General features: G+C 42.1%; 1 protein-coding gene and 1 long non-coding RNA gene across 2 annotated transcripts in view; one reads left to right on the top strand and one right to left on the bottom strand.

The window, feature by feature from the left end:
• The window catches only part of LOC137971053 (uncharacterized), an 18166-nt gene extending 5016 nt beyond the window's left edge, over window positions 1-13150 (top strand). Inside the window, exon 2 of the long non-coding RNA XR_011116913.1 lies at window positions 12604-13150. This is a non-coding gene — a long non-coding RNA (uncharacterized lncRNA). The remainder of the gene's footprint in view (window positions 1-12603) is intronic.
• The window catches only part of LOC137971052 (uncharacterized), a 12805-nt gene continuing 5947 nt past the window's right edge, over window positions 13143-20000 (bottom strand). The window contains exons 2-5 of the mRNA XM_068817771.1: window positions 19895-20000; window positions 18417-18447; window positions 13904-13931; window positions 13143-13610 (exon numbers count right to left, since the gene is read on the bottom strand). The exon at window positions 19895-20000 is cut by the window's right edge and continues 19 nt beyond it. Of these exons, the coding sequence (XP_068673872.1) occupies window positions 13362-13610; window positions 13904-13931; window positions 18417-18447; window positions 19895-20000 (414 nt within the window). The 3' untranslated portion in view covers window positions 13143-13361. The remainder of the gene's footprint in view (window positions 13611-13903; window positions 13932-18416; window positions 18448-19894) is intronic.

Here is a 20000-nt window from a genome sequence, read left to right on the forward strand (position 1 = left end):
TCCCTATTAAGCGAGTTTTTGCATTCTGTTAACCGTAAACCTGATATCTTAGCTGTTACTGAAACGAGACTATCAACCCGTACAGTGACAAATGTTGATATCTTCAATTATGATTTCTTTCATACCAACTCACCAACACAGGCTGGTGGATCTGGGTTATATATCTCAAAAAATCTTAATGCCATTCATCGACCAGATTTAAAGTTTAACATACCATTGGTCGAATCATCCTGGTGTGAAATTATTTCAGGGAATGCCAGACCTAATATAATTGTTGGTTGCATTTATCGGCATCCTACCTGTAACTTATCTGCTTTTACCTCTGAATTTGAAACCTTGCTTAAAGAGATAAGTCAGTATGAGATATATATTCTTGGAGATTTTAATATAGATCTCCTGAAATATAGCGAGCATTTGTTATCAGAAGAGTACCTGAATATGCTCTATTCGGAACAATTTACTTCCCTTAATAACAAAGTCAGCCAGGCTCACTCATCATACTTCTACTCTAATTGATCATATTTACACAAATTCTAATTTGAGTGTGGATGCCGGCATTGCGCTGGTTGATATCTCGAACCATCTACCATTGTTTTGTATACTTGATCGGCAAATATCAAGGTTTAGGAGAGCATCCTATTTTCGTGATTATAGCAACTTTGATGTGGACCAGTATATTAAAGATGTTGATGCAGTTGATTGGATTAGTGTCTGCAATGAATCTAATGATATTCATGACGAAGCTACTAATTGCATAAGTATACTTAAACAAATTGCAGACAAGCATGCACCTATAAAGCAAGCATCTCAAAGTAAAAGGAGACAATTGGCCAAACCGTGGCTTACTAAAGGCGTATTGACTTCAGTTAAGCATAAGCAAAAGTTATATAAATCACACTTCCTTAGTAGAGATCCTGATAAGGTAAGAGAATATAAGCTTTATGCTAATGCACTAAATAGAATCAAAAATAAAGCCAAGAATGATTATTACTGTCAGCGCTTCAAGTTCTATCAAAATGATCCTAAGAACACCTGGAAGCTCATAGGTACCTTAGTTAAGAGAAAAAATAAAGGCCAAAATGGTCCTGTTAGAATTGTTAGAAACAACAAAGAGTTCACTAATCAATCAGATATTGCTGAACAGTTCAATCAGCATTTTATTAATGTTTGCCCCAATTTGGCTAAAGCTATTCATAGTACTGATGGGGATCCATGCGGGCTTATTAACCATACTCCTCTACATAGTTTTTTTCTGTCTCCTGTCACAGAAGAGTGGGTTGCTAACTTTTTCTCTTGCTTAAATGATAACAAATCATCATTAGATATTCCAAATAAACTGGTTAGATTCGCCTCTAAGACCCTCTCCAAGCCATTTGCATTTATTTTTAACAAGTCAATCTCTACAGGTATAGTGCCTGATGTATTTAAAGTGTCAAAAGTAACTCCTGTTTTTAAAAGTGGAACTTTGTCTGATCCTAGTAATTACCGGCCTATAGCTACACTATCTCCCTTCAGTAAGGCCTTGGAGCGATTTATTTATGATCAGCTAATTAAATATCTTGATAAGCATGATGTATTATTTAAGTATCAGTTTGGCTTTAGAAAAAACCATTCTACTGATCATGAGCAAGCAATTATGGAGATCACAGATAATCTGAAGGCCTCTATTGACAGCAATTTCATATCTTGTGGCCTGTTCTTAGATTTCTCAAAAGCTTTTGATACAGTAAATCATCAAATACTGTTAGATAAACTCTGTAAATATGGTGTCCGTGGTAGGCCACATGGTTGGTTTGCAAGTTATCTCCAAGACCGCAAGACTTGTGGCGTACCACAAGGGTCTACCTTAGGCCCCTTATTATTCTTAATTTATATCAATGACATTGCCAACTCATCTAACAAATTGTCCATTCGCCTCTTTGCTGACGACGCTAACATTTTCTATACTTCAGATGACGTAAATGATATCGAATCCGTTATGAATTGTGAAATGACTAGAGTTCTTAATTATTGTTCGACTAATAAGTTATCTGTTAACATGAAAAAAACTAACTGCACCGCCGAGAATTGGGAAGGGCAGCCCAACTTGATGAAGAAATGATGCAAATAGCATCGGAAAATGGTCTCCTAGTAGATCCTAATTTGGGGCACCGTCCACTGGAAAACAAGGCAACTCGCTAAAGAAAACAACACAAACGTACAGAGGTTCAGTAAACAGACGTTCATGCACTGCCTGGTACGAGTTCCCCTAGTTTGCAGCAACAGAACTTTGACAACTCGGAGTTCTCTTTAGAGCCAATGCAGCGCCAGATAGAGCCACAGCCCAGCAAACAACAATGCTGTACATCATTCAAATTCCATTACATTAAATCAACAAAGATGCTTACCGACCACAAGTCACCAAATGGAGCAGCCAGCACCAATTATTATGGGGCGTTCGTATCATGGTGTTAGCCCTCAAGAAGTTCTTCATTACTATCGTCCAGTGATGGCAGGCGGCCGTCCTGTTCAACAGCATGAGCCGTGGAGCACAGGACAAAGCTATCCGCAGCCAACATACGCTTCGTGTGCTGAAAGTTGGCATTCAGGATGTTCCCCTCACAGGTACGAGTTAGTTACGCTGCCCGGTAACGTAAAAAAGTGCTATGGTTGTGGTGCGGAATTTTCTGACAGGCACTTAAGTCCTCCGTACAACATCGTGGTCAAGCATGTCGACAGGCGACTTGTTCGGAGAGATAAGCGAACGGGAAATTTCCTTTTTAGTGGAGATTACAGCAACACATATTATCACCTAGATTTTGCCCACATATAACGCAAAAGTCCCTTTTTCAATGGCCAGGTGTTTATTGCTTTTGACGAGTTGAGTTCCTTTGATAATTCTCAATGCAACATTATTGAAAATTGCAATTTAAATGTCACGGTAATTTAACATTTTTTATTGGACTGGAAGTTAGTCTGAAGTTTCGAACGCTTTCTCAAAATCGGCAAGAATGTCACCCTAAAAAATCAATACTTTCATTCTTTTATTGTTGTTAACGTTCACTGCAAAGTACCGAGCTGCAAAAAGTACTCAATAAAGGTACATACTGTACGAAGAGGTATAAGCCCATTGTATGGTGTACACTCTCCCGTTGTTGTTGTTGTTGTTGTTCGGCAGAAATATTTAGTGACATTCTTCCGTTGTGTTGTTGTTATTGAAACAAGTTAAGCTTTCGCATGCCCCTTCGAAAGGATTTGTGATCATTTTACCCGAAAAAAATTATATAAGAAGGAGTCTTTATTAGCACGTGATTAAAAGTACTAAATCACGTTCACATACTGTATAAATGCTTAAAAATAGGCCTAGAAATAATGTAACAGGATATTACTTTAATTCAATTGATAAGTTATATTTGAATATATCACTGTTTAAAGTGTTCTGTAATAACTTTCGGCCACTGACTTTGAGGTTTCCTAAGCTGTCTTGAAGAATCGTCAACAGTAGGCATTAACGGCCTAAGTGGGTGGTTAGTTAGCTTCCTCACTTTTTGACAAACATTCTTGTCACTTTTTTCCAACAAATAACAATTTTTTTAGCTGTGTAGAGCAGTATTTTCTCGTAAACGATCTAATTAGGAACCGTTGTACTGTACAAAGTTCTGCTGGTGATGAGCCATAGATAGAAAGACCGTACGTAATTTTTGGCAAGACTATTGAATGAAAAAGCCTGTTTATATCATCTTGATTGAAACCTTCCTGTCTAAGATTCACGTTTCACACAATCTGAAATAGCCATCTCACGAAACGAAGGTAAAACGTGTTAAATTACCAGTTGGAATGGAGAGACCTGGGGCCCATAATGATGTAATGTTGTCACCGTCATGTTTCTAAACGTAGTCTTGTTTTGAGACGCTAACTCGATTTTTTTCTGAAATGAAACTAACGGTTCAAATCGCGTTTCGTGAAATAATAATAATAATAAAAAAGTCATGTCGCAATTTCCAGGAAAAAAAAAATGTGATTCACCGTTCACGGCTATGTAACCAACTCTTATTTTACGAGGAAAAACTAACCAAGTCACGATACACTCTAACAAAGGGCCTCTCACAGATCACAATAATAACAATAATTAATTATTTTTAGTAGTCTAGACTAGTCTAGTGGCATCCTCGTCTCGAAGAGGTGATGGTTAGTGCTGGGGATTTGGGCATGATCTTGTATGACTGTGTAGCCCGATCCTGGAGTGGCAGTCTCTGTTGCAGGTGGAGCAGACGTGCCTTGTGAAAACGCTTGCAGAGGCTGCGCGTTCTTTCCTTGCCGCTCTCTTGCCTGTAGCCTGCACTCTAGCATTCGCTTCCGCCTTTGAAACCCCCGCTTTGACACTTTGCCGCCATATATCTCGGTGTTTGGCGATGTCCTCCCATGCACTGGTGTCGATTAGTGCAGATCTCAAGTCTCATTTGATGACGTCCTTGTAGGACAGCAGTGGTTGACCCACGTGATGGACGTCCTACCGCAGTTTTCCATAAAGGATTTCTCTTGGGAGGCGGTCAGGCTCCATTCAATGTGCATGGCCAAGCCACCGAAGGTGTCGCTGAATGAGCAGTGATGGCATGCTCAGTAAACCAGCGTGCTCCAGGACCTCGGTGTTGGTGGCTTTGTCCTGCCACCTGATGTGCAGCAGGCGCCGAAGGCAGCGGAGGTGGAATCCATTGAGTCGCCACTCTTGTCTGGCATAGGTCGTCACGACTCGCTGCCATATAGGAGAGTCGACAGGACACAAGCTTGGTAGAGGCACATCTTGGTCCTTTTGCTCAACAGGTCATTGCCCCACACTCGCTTGTTGAGTTTGGCCATGACAGCAGCTGCTTTGACGATCCTGCAGCTGATCTCAGCATCGAGCGAAGTCGAGCTTGACACAGTGGAGCCCAAGTAGGTGAAGGTGTCCACAACCTCCAGCTCCGTGTTGTCGATGGTGATGACTGGGGGGGACTCAGCAACTTGCGCCAGGATGTTGGTCTTCCTGAGGCTGATCGTTAGCCCAAACTCCTTGCAGGTGTGGGACAGCTTGTCTACAAGATGTTGGAGGCCCTCCTCGCTGTGGGATGTTAAAGCAGCGTTGTTTGCAAACGGCAGCTCCCGTATGAGCACCATGTAAGTTTCGGTTTTGGCGCGGAGTCTGGTGATGTTGAAGTGTTTGCCGTTTCACCTCGTCCGGACGTAGACACCTTCTGTACAGTCTATAAAGGCATACTGGAGCATCATCGAGAAGAAAATACCAAACAGGGTTGGAGCAAGGACACAGCCCAGCTTTAGTCCACTGCTGACTGGGAACGCATTGGAGGTGGCCCCATCGAAGCAGCCATCATCATGGTGGCCCGCCATCATGATGGCGGCCAAATAAAATATTCTTCTGTTTTAATGCTAATAAGCCCTTCTAGCCTCGCTAGGACGAGCAAATTTCAAAAGAATGTTCGTTTCAAAATGAGGGCAGTAGGTCTAATTAACATAAATACAAAAGAATGTAAATGTGGCCGCCATTTATGAAAGTGGGCTATGTCCTGGTGAATGGAGGTGATGATCGCCAGGAGCTTTGGAGGGCAGCCAATCTTCTAGAGGATCTTGAAGAGGGTGCTTCTGCTCACCAAGTCAAAAGCTTTGGTGAGGTCCATGAAGGCGAGGAACAATGGCTGCTGCTGCTCTTGACACTTCTCCTGCAGCTGACAGAGGGAGGAGATCATGTCCACTGTCGACCTCCCGGCTCTGAAGCCACACTGTGACTCAGGGTAGATTTGCGAATCAAGGCTCTGCAGGCGGGTCAAGATGATCCAAGTGAAGACTTTGCCAACGATGCTCAGAAGAGAGATGCCGCGATAGTTGTTGCAATCACTACGATCACCCTTGTTCTTGTACAGGGTGACTATGTTGGCATCACTCATGCCTTGAGGGATGTGACCTCGCTCCCAGCACAGGCAGAGGAGCTCATGAAGCGGTTGCGAGATGGTTTGCTTCCCATGCTTCAAAACTTCTGGCGGGATACCGTCCTTCTCCGGTGCCTTGCCACAGGAGAGACTGTCGATGGCTATGCTGAGCTGTTCCATTGTCGGCGTGTTGTCAAGCTCCTCTATGACTGGCAACCCAGGCAGGGCATTGAGAGCAGTGTCTGTGACGATGTTCAGGGTTGAGCACAGCTCGTGATAATGCTCCACCCAACGCTGCAGCTGCATGCTCTGATCAGTGATGACCGTGGAGGCCATGGTGACAGCAGAGTTTGAGCAACCTCTGCCCGTTCTCATTCATCCTTCCGACGCCGAATTGCCCGAGGCAGGTAGGCCTTGCTTGCCAGTCGGTCCCAATGCAAGCGTTGAAATCGCTCCTCATAGAATTGATCCTTGACTTCTGAGATGGAGGTCAGTCCTGGCGCGGACATGATGTTCGCAAAGCCCGCCTACGTTTTCATGCGAAGGGCAAGGATTCTCAATGACCCTCCGGAGGGGGTTTCTGTGGTGGCAATCAGTGAGATCCTCACCGCAAAACCCATGCCGCACTGCCTCCGCTCGTCCTGGGACAGGCCTTGCCAGAAGAAGGTGTAGTCTCTTTCCATAAGTGACCCACTGTCGGCCAGCCGGGTTTCCTGGAGACAGGCAATGTCGATGTTGAGTTGTGCCAGCTCCTTCTGGATGATAGCGGTCTTGCAGGAGTCATCTATTAGCTGAAGGTCAGTGGAGAGACTAGGGCACATGGTGCGAATGTTCCAGCTTGCTTGGCGCAAGTACGTGCTCGCTTGTCGGGAGGGTCCCCTGAGCTCTATGCACCCAGTAGAGCCTCCTCCCGTGTTGTGCCAAAGTCATTGCGACACTGCTGGAGTGCTCTCTCCAGTTTGCGCTAAGGCCTGAGCGGGAAGATAAGGAGACGCTGGGCTGCCCATATGACATTGTCCACCTCTCGGTGTAACTGGCTGGGTCCAAGGGAAAGGAAGAACCAATACAACTTGGGGCTAGTTCCACTGCAGAAGCTGCCGGAAGGAAGTGCTGAGCACTTGCCATCCGCCTTAGAGGCTCCACTCCGGATTTGTTTTCGAGGTTTACTCCTGAAGCTTTCCTGAGATCAGGTGTAGCCGCAAGGCAGTGGAGGTTTGAAATTGTGCCGGAGTCTTGCGACACTGCTGGAGTGCCCTCTCTAGTTTGTGCTAAGGCCTAAGCGGAAAGATAAGGAGATGCTGGGCTGCCCATATGACAGTGTCCCCCTCTTGGTGTAACTGGCTGGGTCCAAGGGAAAGGAAGAACCAATACAACTTGGGGCTAGTTTCACTGCAGAAGCTGCCGGAAGGAAGTGCTGAGCACCTGCAATCCGCCTTAGAGGCTCCACTCCGGATCTGTTCTCGAGGTTTACTCCTGAAGCCTTTCTGAGATCAGGTATAGCGGCAAGACAGTGGAGGTTAAAATCAGGGTTTACCTTCCCCTAGATGGGCTGCCTTCACAGGCTAAGAGCCTTATCTACCTTGGGCAGCCGGTTTTAAGGCGCCAGTGGCTTCGCCTTCGCCTCTTCTCCTGTCGGTGGTGCCAGTTCCGCCACGCGGAAGCCAGAAGTTGGACTTAGCGGACAGAGGCTCTTAGAGTCACACGCCATTGGGAGTATTTCGAAAGGTAGTGAGAGCTCAGCCTCACAACCCACTCCCCGCCTATAACAGCCTTACGGACCCAGTACTATTAATATTATTGATATTATTAAAAATTAACTATTAACCATCAATTTTTAACTATTACCCACACCCGTACCCACAACTTGTACCCACACCCAGACCCACGACCCACGACCATTACTCAAACTCGCGGAGCACGCACATATCCGCAACTACTGCCGCTCATCCGACATACTTCATATACTCAAAATCATTCTCACGAGAAGAATTTGGCTAAAAATTACATGATTAAACGAGACTTACCTGTAAGTTGAAATTTGATCGAGATTCTATCTTGTCATCAGTACGGAACGAAAGAGTCACATGAGATGTGCATGCACATTTCCAGTCAGTCTTCGAAGTGAGTGGTACAGGAACAAAGGAACGAAGGAGAAGGGAGGGAGGTAAATTGGATTGTCATGGTTAATGAATTAATGATAAATACCAGAATAACCAGCACCTGAGAGGGAATGAAAGTGGATTTCTCACGGTGGACAACCAGACCCAACTTATCAAGTGAGACTGTGGTGTCTATAACGTTTTTGACACAATCGTCGACGCCTAGTCATCCAGGTATGCAATAGATATGTCCTTGCTTGTGTAAAGTGGCTATAGGGGGTTTCGGAATTTTAATGAACTGGCGGGGTGCATACGACAACCCATTGGATGCCATGAAACAACTGGGTATGACCAACGTAATTATGGTCTGAAGAGAGTCCATCTTAAAATGATGATGGGTCACAAACTCATTAAAACTTTTTAGGTTAAGTATGAGCCTAAAAGTTCCATCCTTCTTAGGAAGCAAGAAAATTTCTGATACAATCTGACCCGGAGAGTATTTCACTTTCATGATAACCCCTTTTTGGATCAATTTTTGTATTTCCTGGTGAACAACAGAATATTCGTGCTCATTAAAGGCGTGGCCAGGAAGCCTATGTTGATTAGGGATGGCCGTAATCAATATACTTTTTATAGTACTGGACAAACCTTTAAAATCAAATCACATATTACTTGTGAAACCCCTAATGTAATTTATATGATTCAGTGCACTAAATGTAATCTTCAGTACATCGGAGAGACCAAACTTCGTCTTAAAGACCGCTTTAATGAACATAGGCGACCTATTATAAACCCCTTTTGTAGTTATACCCCCACTGCGGTATCACGACACTTCCTGACCAGTGGTCACGCGGAGGATCACATGATCCTCATACCGCTCGAACGACTGCACACTAGCCGTGTCTCCATCAGAAAGGCTCGTGAGGCATTCCTCATACACAGAGGAAAAACACTGCAGCCTTCAGGCCTTAACAGAAGAGATGAAATGTAATTTAGTTTAGCTACCTTTTAATTTTCTTTTGTTTCCTTTATCTTGTTATCATGTATTATTCTCTTTCCTCTTTTTTATGCATTTCCGTTTTTATTAATTTTACACATCACGTAGCCTTTTTATGTCATTTCCGGTAAATATAAAGATCTTGTAACAAGCATTTATCCATTCAATAAACCTGAAGAAGGCTGGTGTTGGCCAGCCGAAATATTGTTACAACGCCTATGTTCACGTTGTCTTGACCAACTTTACAGTATATTTTCCATTTTAAAAGTTTTTTTGGTGTGGTCACGATCTATTTTGATCCAATGTAGAGCAAGTTTTGATCGTACACGGTTTTTGCAGTGGTTTAATCCTTAAAAAGTTGTGCAACTCAATACTGGCTCCCAAAACATCAAACAAAATTACACGATCATCGGTAAGATCTTTCCATGCGGCAAAATGAGCAGCGACTCGCCCCGCCTTAAAGTTGTGGGAACAGTCATGTAAATAACTTAAAAGGCGGGGCAGAAATGTAGCAAAATCACTCACCTAATCTCTTATTGCTAACAGTTGGTCAATTATTTGTTTTCGTTGCGCTGAGGCTTTTTGTTTCTGTGGGATCTGTGTTGACCTTTCCATAAGAAATCTCTTTTAGATCCTTTATTATAACGCTCCTGGTGGCCGGAACGGTGGCTCCCTGTATAGGGCGTCGATGTGAAGAGTGACCCACAGAGTGACTAATTTTGCTAGATTCCCTAGCATCCCGCGGCTGTTTGGCGAGCTCATCCCCGAATAAATATTGGCTAGTCAGGGTACTTCAGCACTGCAGATGGTATTCAAATGTAGGTCAATTTTTCTTTTACTGGGGTTAAGTTGGTTCCATATTTCGGGGGTTGACCTTTGTGCCTTTGATGTCTACACAGTTTTCAGGTCGCTTATATTTACCAAGGAAATTTGTCAACTTGTCTGAAGAGAGTTTCTTCCCCCAACGTTTTGTGGCTGTCTGCCAGTTGCTGCATGATTTAGTCGCCGGTGGCGTCATCATCCTCGAAACCATTTGCAATATCTTGGAGGATCCTAGCCTCCGGGACGGGAGTTTCCCGTGCTTGACCAGTGGCCGATGATTGCTCGGTGAGCAGTTTTAGGTCTTCATCATCAAGGTCATCCTGCGCATGAGGGCTTAAATCGTCGTTCGATGGAGTATTTTCTCGTGCTCTTTTAGAATGTGAGCGGCGAGGGTGATGTTCATGTTCTGACTCGGACTAATCAGTGTCGGAGGGAGGAGCGGCCGATCTTTTTCGACCGCTTGGCCTGCGATCTTCGCAAAACTTGGCTAAAGGCCTGCCATCTGGCCCATTGTTTGATCAATGTTGTTTAGAGAATTTAAAATGTGTTTGTTCGTAGCCATATCCATCGCAGAAGCCGTTCCCGGCGCATCGATGGGGATAACCGCATGGTTTGGTGACGATTCGCCTTCAGCGCTCATCTTCAACTGGGAAAACCCAGAACTATAAAACAAAACGAATAAATATAGGAAAGGGACGACTCCTACCTTCGCTGTTGCCCGCAAGAAGCAAGGAAAACGGAATTTGTTGAATATTTGCAATGAAAAAGGCAGGAAAACACTCGCGAGTAACACACTAGACTACTGAAACGCTCAGCACTAACTGGCAATGCGCATTTGCATCTCATGTGACTTCGTAGTGACGTAGACTGATGGCAAGTTAGAATCGAGTTCTTTGTGGCATTCATAAAGCGCCCAGACCTCACACGGTTTGTCGAAATTAGTGTTGCTCCTCGTTAAGGCTCGCAGCAACAATTTTGATGAAGATGTTAAAGCACCTAGAAGTGACTTCAAAACAATTCACAATGGATTGACCTTTTAGATACTTAGATATCCTGATAATATACAGTTTTAAATATGTTATATAGGTTCTAAAATTAATAAGTGATTTCCATGTGTTCTTGTTCTCTCCAAGAAATGTTAATTTATAAGACAAACAAAATTAATCACAGATATGTGAAATTACCGTCGTTACCTCTGACCAATTTTCTAGTTCATGTTACTTGTTGAACTCCAAAAAGCAACATAACATAACCATATACATTTCACTCTTAGTGTTCACACAATGACCAAAGTCCAGAGCACAAAGAAATGAAAATACCGTGAACATCGCAGAGGCTGTACAAATCGTTAGCAATGTAATTTTAAAAACCTCCCACGTAATTTTAGTTGAGTTTTGCAATACTTTTTGTAAATGTATGGTTGTGCAAATAAAGCTTCTTGTCGTTGCTGTTGTATTTCGTTCGTCCCCTCGCAGCACTTAACTTGCTATTAGCAACCCCTAGTTTACTATATAAGGAGTTACGTTTATGCTAACGTTGGCCGTGTAGTACTTATATTTCAACAGAATTAACTATGAGAGAGTAATGTGAAGTGCTATTTTCTACCCATGTAAACCATGTGAGCGTCAGCCCTACTAATGGAAATGGACCCACTCAAGGACAGAGAAAAACTCTGACCAGGGTGGGAATCGAACCCACGACCTTCGGGTTACAGCAGGTCGTGGGAATTGAAGATGTCAAATTCACGGCAATGAATATGTACAAGTACAAGGGGTTACGTTTATGTATTCTTGGGTTTCATTCACGTGATCAACAGCCATGTTTTTCAACGAAAAGATGTTAGCATAATGATAGCTTTCAATTCCCGGAGGATTGGATCGGGACACCAATATGGCCGCCATTTCATTGTTTGTGGACACCAACATGGCGGCCGTGACGTTATGTGAAATCCAAGAATAAAGCTGAAAAGTTTTATTACTTGGCATAGGCCTGTCAGATCATCTTGAAATTCTTACGCGAGTCTAGTGAGCCCTGGATTTTTATGTGCTGCAAGACACATTTGTTTTTACTTTTTGAGTAATGTGTTCTTGGCCGCTGTAACGGGTTAATTCTCCTACGATAATCGTCATCGCTGTCGTGTTTGTCCTTGATCTTGTTTAAAAAGTCTTCAACAGAAAGTTTTGGTTAGCTTTTTGTTCTCGAAGATTGGTTGTTTTTCAAGTACGTTGTTGTTCATTTCGAAAGTCTCTTGAAATTGGGTTAGCGTTGTAGAAATATGTTTACTCTCCCATGCGTACCGATAGGTTATTTAAGAGCATTTACTTAGAGCTGAATTAGAAACAGAGACAGAGACTCAGCGAGTGAAATAAGAGTTCCTTATCAGACTCCTGGTGCCTCCCGTTTGCGCTTGGTGTTCGAGCTAGTTTACCCCAATAGCCCAACACATTTAATACGTGAAGCATTTAGCAACGAAGATTTAGCGTCTAATGAACCAAAAGATGTTGGTGACAAGGTTGCGAAAGTTTTGGCAAACGTTATCGCCCTTCCATGTTCGACTTAATCACGTGATTCTTTCGCTGTTCATTCGAATGCTTAGTGGCAAACGGTGAGACAAGGTTACGTATGTTTAAGGCTAGACCGGTGCTATCGACTGGGAAAAAAAGAAAGAAGCATTAGGAAAACATACTAAGCTATTTATCAGATAGCGATTTATGCATTCGAATAATCAAGGTTAGGTGTCCAGCTAAATGATGTTCTAGACATCTCACTTTGATTGATAATTAAGTTTCAGCACAAGAACAGTGAAATGGCGTTTGGTGTAAAGTTGGTAGTGGTGTTGGCCATGTTAATCCAGATTGCTCAGTCGGGTCCACTGGCCTATGGAATTTGCCAGACAGGATGTAACACCGTCTGGGTAGCCTGTGTGGCTGCAGCTGGTGGTACGGCAGGTGTATCTACAGGAGGTGTTGGAGTTCCAGCTGCTATTCTGGCATGCAATGCTGCCCAAGGTGCCTGCATGGCTGCATGTATCGCTGCTGGTTTATCACCAACGCTTTAGTTACCGGAGAGGAGGATTGGCATATTTTTTTCTTTTCCTTGAATTGAGAAAATGTCTACAGTAGCGTTTGATTTTAGCGAAGCTTGTAATGTCTGCTGGAGCATTGTTTTTTTGTCGTGGGATTGTTATTAAACAATAGAAGGGATTGTTAAAAACGTTAAGTAGAATGTCCTTAATCAGAGCGATTTATAGTAAAGCCTTTATGAACTTGTTGAGTATTGTATTTGACATCAATGTTTCTGTACAACTTGCTTATTAAACAAATAGAAGCGTATCGAGATCATTTTATTTTACTGGGAAAGCCTACGATTGGACATGGCGACATTTTCTTCTCAAATGATCTTTTTCACTTGACCTTAAAATTCTTATCATTGAAAAAGAATAGTTTTAACAGCACAGACAACCTGGTAAGTATTATTTCAGAAACATATCAAATGCAGTGGACCGATCACATTTGCTAATGTAACAAAATTCAAATTTTCCATTTATTTGGCGTTTAAAGCACTTTTCCTGGCCTTTTCTTCGTATACCACTTTGTTGTTATTGTACACCTCAAGCAGTGTGTGGTCAGCGGCGCTTGCCAACTCAGGACGAATGAGTAGAGCGAATACTCCACTCAAAACATCTTGAACACAGCGGGTTGGTAACCAGCTTTCGTCGGTCAGAAATCCCAGGCACACGTGACCATTTGACGGGCTCACATTCACGTGATATATTGGAGACAGAAAACGAACCTGGGGTGAAAAAAAAATTGGTAGGCACATGACATTACTCGCTTTGTCTTTTACATGTAAAACATGATGGTTATGTTAAATTTGATAACCTCGTGTACTTGATGCTTTCCCCACGAGAAAACGTGGAAATCATGAATTCATAGCGAATTTTTGAAAGTATTAATTTCGATAATGAATTGATTTTAGGTTTCAACAAAATATTCACCTATTTTACACAATGTTTTTTCGTTTAAAATCGGTCATGTAACCTTAGATAAAGATGCAATTGTTTAGGAATATTAAGAATTACTTACCGTCGGAGGCTCAAGAGGATAATTTTCACTAGATAATGGTCAAATTACGAGTCAAGGATACAAAGTTGGTGTAAATTTTAAATCAGGACTCCTAGATTTAGCTTAATTGAAATGGACTTAGCCATATCCAGTTGCAAATTTGTTTAAAAAAACAAACAATGCCACCCCTTCTATGATGTGTGGTTGATGAATTAAATATTGCCTTCGTCCCTTTTCGGCGTACTTGTTAAGCTATAGGTTTGTGGTTTTCTGCCCTCAACAACTTTGGCAACGGGGTAGAGATAATTGGACTTGTGAGTACTTACGGCAGATCGCGCCGAAGAGAGATTGGATTGCAGAATGCCGTTGAAGAAGTAGATGCGATTTGCGAATTGTAGTTATTCTTGTAGTACAACGCCTCTATAAATTATAGACTAATCTGACTCTGTTACATATCTATAACCGTCAATACTGAGTGTGAATTGAACTTTTTCTTAAGAAATGGTTTTTGTTTTCCTACTGTGCAATCAAGGGAATATTAAACACTTAATGACTGGTCCCGAGGGAAACAGTTCATTTTGTTTCCCGAGAATCTCAATGTTTCCCCGAGGCGCAGCCGAGGGAAACATTGAGATTCGAGGGAAACAAAATGAACTGTTTCCCGAGGGACCAGTCATTAAGTGATTTGTTATATAGCGAAACAAATGGGTCAAACATTTTGAAAGAAGCGCCCAGATTCCAGCGACAACATCAGGCCACCTTCAACTGCACGCTCTGATCACGTGCAACAGCGGTCAACATTTGGCGGGTAACAGTGAACTGTTCCCCGTTTGACGTAATAGTTTTCGCAATGTTGCCCGCTCATGGCATTTGGCGGTAAACAGTTTCATTGTTAAATGCCATGTGACCATGAACTAGCCAATGAATGGGCGCGCTGTAGCGGGAAAAACTCCAGCTATATAACAATGTAGAATATCTTAAAGTAGGGAGTGACGACGAATGGCAGGACGACGACAGCCGGAAGTAAATTCGTGATGCTTTGAATGCATTGCGTATGTCAGTCTCAGTCAAGCCGTCGTCGGGCATACGTCGACGACTGACTCTTGAGTGAGTGGGCGTTCTCCTGAAAACGTAAGTAATTTAACCCGTTTAAACTCGCGAAAACTCTGTGTATACCCTGGATTTATTTGGTATGAATTATTTGATTCCTTATTGGTAGATAAAGCCTGTTGTTATCGGATTTTGTTATTTATAACTTATTCTGTGAATGCGCCACTGACGAGTGTATTTTTCCAGGAAATCCAACGTGGCTTCTTTGCAAGACACTACGAAGAAAGGGCAAGTATCAGGGCTTTGTAGATGCCATTCCTCGGTACTTTGCCAATAACTTACATCAGCTATTAGTGAAGTAAATTGTTGCTCAAGGTTGCTAAAAATTGGCCCTAAAGTTCTATTTTTCTAACATCGAACAGGAACAAACATTTTCAGTGGTCAAGGGAGCACGATGTCATCATGTGTCGTGAAGTTCTTGTCTCGGAACCGTTTAATTTCATACCGAGGAGCCCAGAAAGGGGAAAGGTTTGGGACGCTATTGCCCAGCGGCTGAATGCCATTGACCAGCCAATGTTCAGAGTCTCCGCCAGAGCTGTCCGTGTACAAAGTCTGATAGCCACGGGAATACATTTTAAACCTACCAACCAACTTCAGATTTGTGACTACAAAAAAAAATAAATAAATAACAAACTGAAAAAACAGTGGATATACTTGTGGCGCGTTTACTGAAAAACTAAGTTAAATGAGTTCTTTTTGTACAGGTCAGAACTTAATCAGTTTCATAACTTTTTTATTGATGTTGAACTCATGTCAAAATGAACATCAACATTGCATTGTCTATCTTTTTATAGTTGTAGCAACTGAAAAGAAGTCAAGAAAACTCTTCTGCTTTGAGTGTTGTTCCTTACCCTTCAGCCTCTATTGTTGGGAAAGCAAGCCAAGACGCCCACATACTTTCTTGTCATTTTTATACCAAGCAGTGGGGCTTTACAGCTAGGTGAAAAATAATAAGGATCACTTAGCTGTAAAAAATCTGACAGCCCCACTGCTCCAACAAGAAAACAAAATGTTTGTTCTGAAGTATCATGTAAGACAAGTACATATCTTCATGTGTAGGTTTTAGACAAAGTGCAATTTCATACTACAGTATCACAACATTTAAGAAAAGTACTCTTCAAGGCGTGGTGGGCTGAGATAAAAAAACTTAGATGTCTGGTTTCCATACAGACAGGTGAGAGCATTCCTGAGAAGAAATGAAACAACATGCATTTTCCCCACACCACGTAGCATTAGCTTCAAATTCCATGAACTTAAAAGAGGTTACAACATCGCCAAACAGCCAATCTACAAAACTTCTTACGGCGCTCATTGCAGCATTATATTGTTGCATCTGATGAGTGAGAGCACCAAACTTCAAGGGACCTTGCAGGTGGATTCTTAATGGATAGGGAGGATCTCCATAGAGACAGAAGGGTTGGCGTGCAGGATTAAACGCAAAGTGCTCAAGGCTGTCCAGCAACCTTGAATCAGTCAACATACCAGCGTCATGTCCCCCCTTTCTAATCATTTTTAATTACAAATTACAACTAAAACTGACTAATCTAATTACAGTATATAATTGATAGTACAAATGATATGACAGAATTAATAATGTGGATAAACAGTATTACAAATAGTAGTGCAAATAATAATGATGATAATAATAATAATAATAATAATAATAATAATAATAATACGTTTTTATAGAAATCAGTTTTTCCTAAACAGACTGAAACTGGATATAAATAGGTGATGTATAGAGAGACAACCTGTAAGTAAATACCTTTTTTCCCTCACCAACTGGGCCATAAAGGTTTCATATTAGACCATTAGGTATTGCAACGCTTTGAAACTTCAACGCATGCACTCTTTTGTGGCCATTGTAAACTGTGCGCTGGTTTGCTTCTGGACGTGTTATAGGGCGAATAGTTCCATCAATGGATCCAAAGCAATTCGCTAAAGGAGGACCCTTGGCTACAGTTGCATCGACGTACGTCTGAAGTTCAACTGGACCTAAAATGTTGTGGTTCCATTGTGTAACCTTGTGGGCATGGTGACTGTATACGTGGTCCAACAGCTGGTCTGCCACCATGCTGAGAATTGGTACTGGTTTGGCAAACCTTGGTATCATATCTCCAAATCTACATGGATAGGACAATCGCCTTAAAAGAATACAGAGACCCTCGACACCATCACTAATAGATCTAAACAAGAACAACAACAATTTCTTATTGTCGATATAGATAAGGTTATATTCTACACAAATACAAGTAAATAAGTTATCATTTTCATTGCTTCAGTTCTTGAAAAAACACATTCAACTTTGCTTGTTTAATAATTACCTTTGTTCGCATTCAATGATGGCAGGAATTTGAAGGACATCGGAAAGAGCCACGATATCTCTTTTTCTAAATCCGAATTCAGCAAAGCACTCAGATTCATCGACTTCTTCAAGGTCAAAATCAGGGTAACCGTCAACCGTGGTACAGAAAATCTGGGTTTCTCGAAAAATATTGCTCATACAGTAATATGAATTCTTCATCATCGATCACGCCATCATTTTGCATGAGGAAAAGAACAGTCCGCATAACTCTAAACGACGGCATACCGTAAAATTCCGGTTATAAGCCCTGGGCTCATACAACTTCATAAGGGGTTTTGGGTGGGCTTATAAACTGAGGGGCTTGTATCCGTTTCGAAATGTGCCACAGCAGTGTTGATGGAAATACGTTTTTAATTTACTAATTTTTAATTGAACTTTCAAGCCTCGTTATAAATCGAATAAATTTCAATTTCAGGAACGAAAGCAAAACTTAACAAAGTGAACGTAACCGGAACGCGACAAACCGGAAGCGCAGAGTTCATCTTCGCTGTCATTGTTTAAAATTTTAATGTCCAGTTCACGCCGGTGAGGCTTCCTGCACTTTATTCTCTCTGTTACTATTGCTCCGCAATCTTTCCTAATTTTGTGTTTGAAATAGTACAGGGTTCTGCAAGAGTACTTAATATAAAGAAAACAAGGAAAATTAGAGGGGGCGGGGGGGGCTTATAACCGTCGTCGTTTGGGGCTTTTGCTTAAGTTTTTATTTTTCCCGCCGAAAACGAAACCCGCTACCCAGTCTTTTACAGACATGACGTCATAATTCCTTCGTCGTCGTCTCATTCGTCGTCGATGCTTACGCTCCCAAGTGTCCGACATACATAGACTCCGGATTTTGGGGCGCTACTGGGGCTCAGTTTGTTGAATGCTTTCATCAAGAGAACATGTAGTCTCGCGTCCGTTCATCCACTTAGTACAGTTTGCGGTTAATGCGAAAAGAAAATCTCAAGACTTTCGCTGTTGTCTGCCAAATAGGAAATCCACTTAATACAGTTTTCTGATGCGGAAGGAACCTATTTTAAGACAGTACGTTGCGTTAAAGAAAGAAGCTAGTAAGGATACGGTAAATAAACTTGAACTTTGAACAATCCTCCTGAAAATTAAAAAAAGCATAACATTTTGTTGATGCTAATGGATTTAAAGAAAAGCATGAAATAACCTAACATACTCGTCAAATGAACCAGGGCATTACCTAAAAATGTAATATGTAGAAAATGATCGGGAAATGAGTTGGTTTGGCTTCTATTCGCTCTGTTATTGGTCTTGAAAACTCACGCCAGTCTCTCAACTGATCAGATGCAAAACTAAAGGAAATCTCGCGTTGCTCACTCGCGTTACGAGCAATCACGGCCCTCACTTTACACGTCCAGAGTTCTTATTGGTTCTTTGTGATTGCTATTACTGGCCGTTTTGATCCCTAAGGTTTTGACCGGTTTGCGGACGCTCTATCGCGAAGTGCTCTATTCCAGGTCGTCAGATGCAGATGAGCTTAGTCTATCATAGGTAGCCGAAGCTCGCGTCACTACAGACAGCCGTTGAGAATTTAAACGCATTCAGTGTTTTCAATGTTCTAAGACGAAGTCAAGGCTGCACACTACGATTCCGACCGTTGTCAGCTCAGAGGCGGTTTGCGACTCGAAAATCCATCCCAGCCAAGATTTTTTCACGCAAAGCTAAAGCCACATTATTTGCGAACCTCCTTGAATGTTTCATCGTTAAAAAACCCCACGCACTTGGCTGGAAATGAGCATTTTCTGCTTCGATTTCCACGATAGCTGATGAATTTAACTGCAACTGATCACCGACGAGGACACGGAGCTTGGGTCCGAGGTCAAATTAACTCCACCCGATGAGGTACAGTCATTACAACACTTACCCCATCCCTACAGCGGCTTCTCGTAACCATGGAGCTGGAACACTGAAAACTCAGAATTCCCGAAACGGTGTAATAAGCTCCAAAAGGCACAAGAATACACCAGAGGTGAGTCATTTTTATTCCCTTTATTGAATGAAAGTTAAATTGAGCATTTTTTAGGCTTTATAATCGACTGTATTTGATTTCCCATACAAAGTCTTACTACGCGTTTAAATTCTCAACGGCTGTAGTGACTCGAGCTTGGGCTGCCTATGAGTCTATGAGTTTGTGGAGAAGTTGGGTTGGCGATTGTCCAATAATTATCAATTGAGTGAGATTACAATGATTAAAACCGCAAGTCAGGACAAAAATAAAATATCACAAGTGGTCAATGAAAAATAAAAATCAAGAGAAATTTTTGAGTGGCATGCATGAAAACGCGAGCTGCCAAGTTGCGATTGCCTTCAGTTTTGTCTCTGATTGGTGGAGGAGGTGGCTATCTTTAGATTTTTCAATGATTTTTTAGACCATTCACAAAGCTCAGTAAAGCAAAAATAATGTAATCCGAGATTGCCTTCGACAGTCAATGGATAATTGTTTGGGTTTAAACTTACATATCAACTTGAAATCAATTAAGAGACAAAAGGTAAATCTTTGATGTGAGTAGTAGTTAGCTGGCAATTACCATCATAATAGGAGTCTTTAGGTCCCGGTACAACAGCCTCCCATAACTGAAGACTGTCAGATGGAAGTGTCACTTCGATTCCATGAGGCTTCATGGACTGCAATTG

The sequence above is a fragment of the Montipora foliosa genome, chromosome 9 (genome assembly GCF_036669935.1).
Source record: "Montipora foliosa isolate CH-2021 chromosome 9, ASM3666993v2, whole genome shotgun sequence".
NCBI classification, from domain to species: Eukaryota; Metazoa; Cnidaria; class Anthozoa; order Scleractinia; family Acroporidae; genus Montipora; species Montipora foliosa.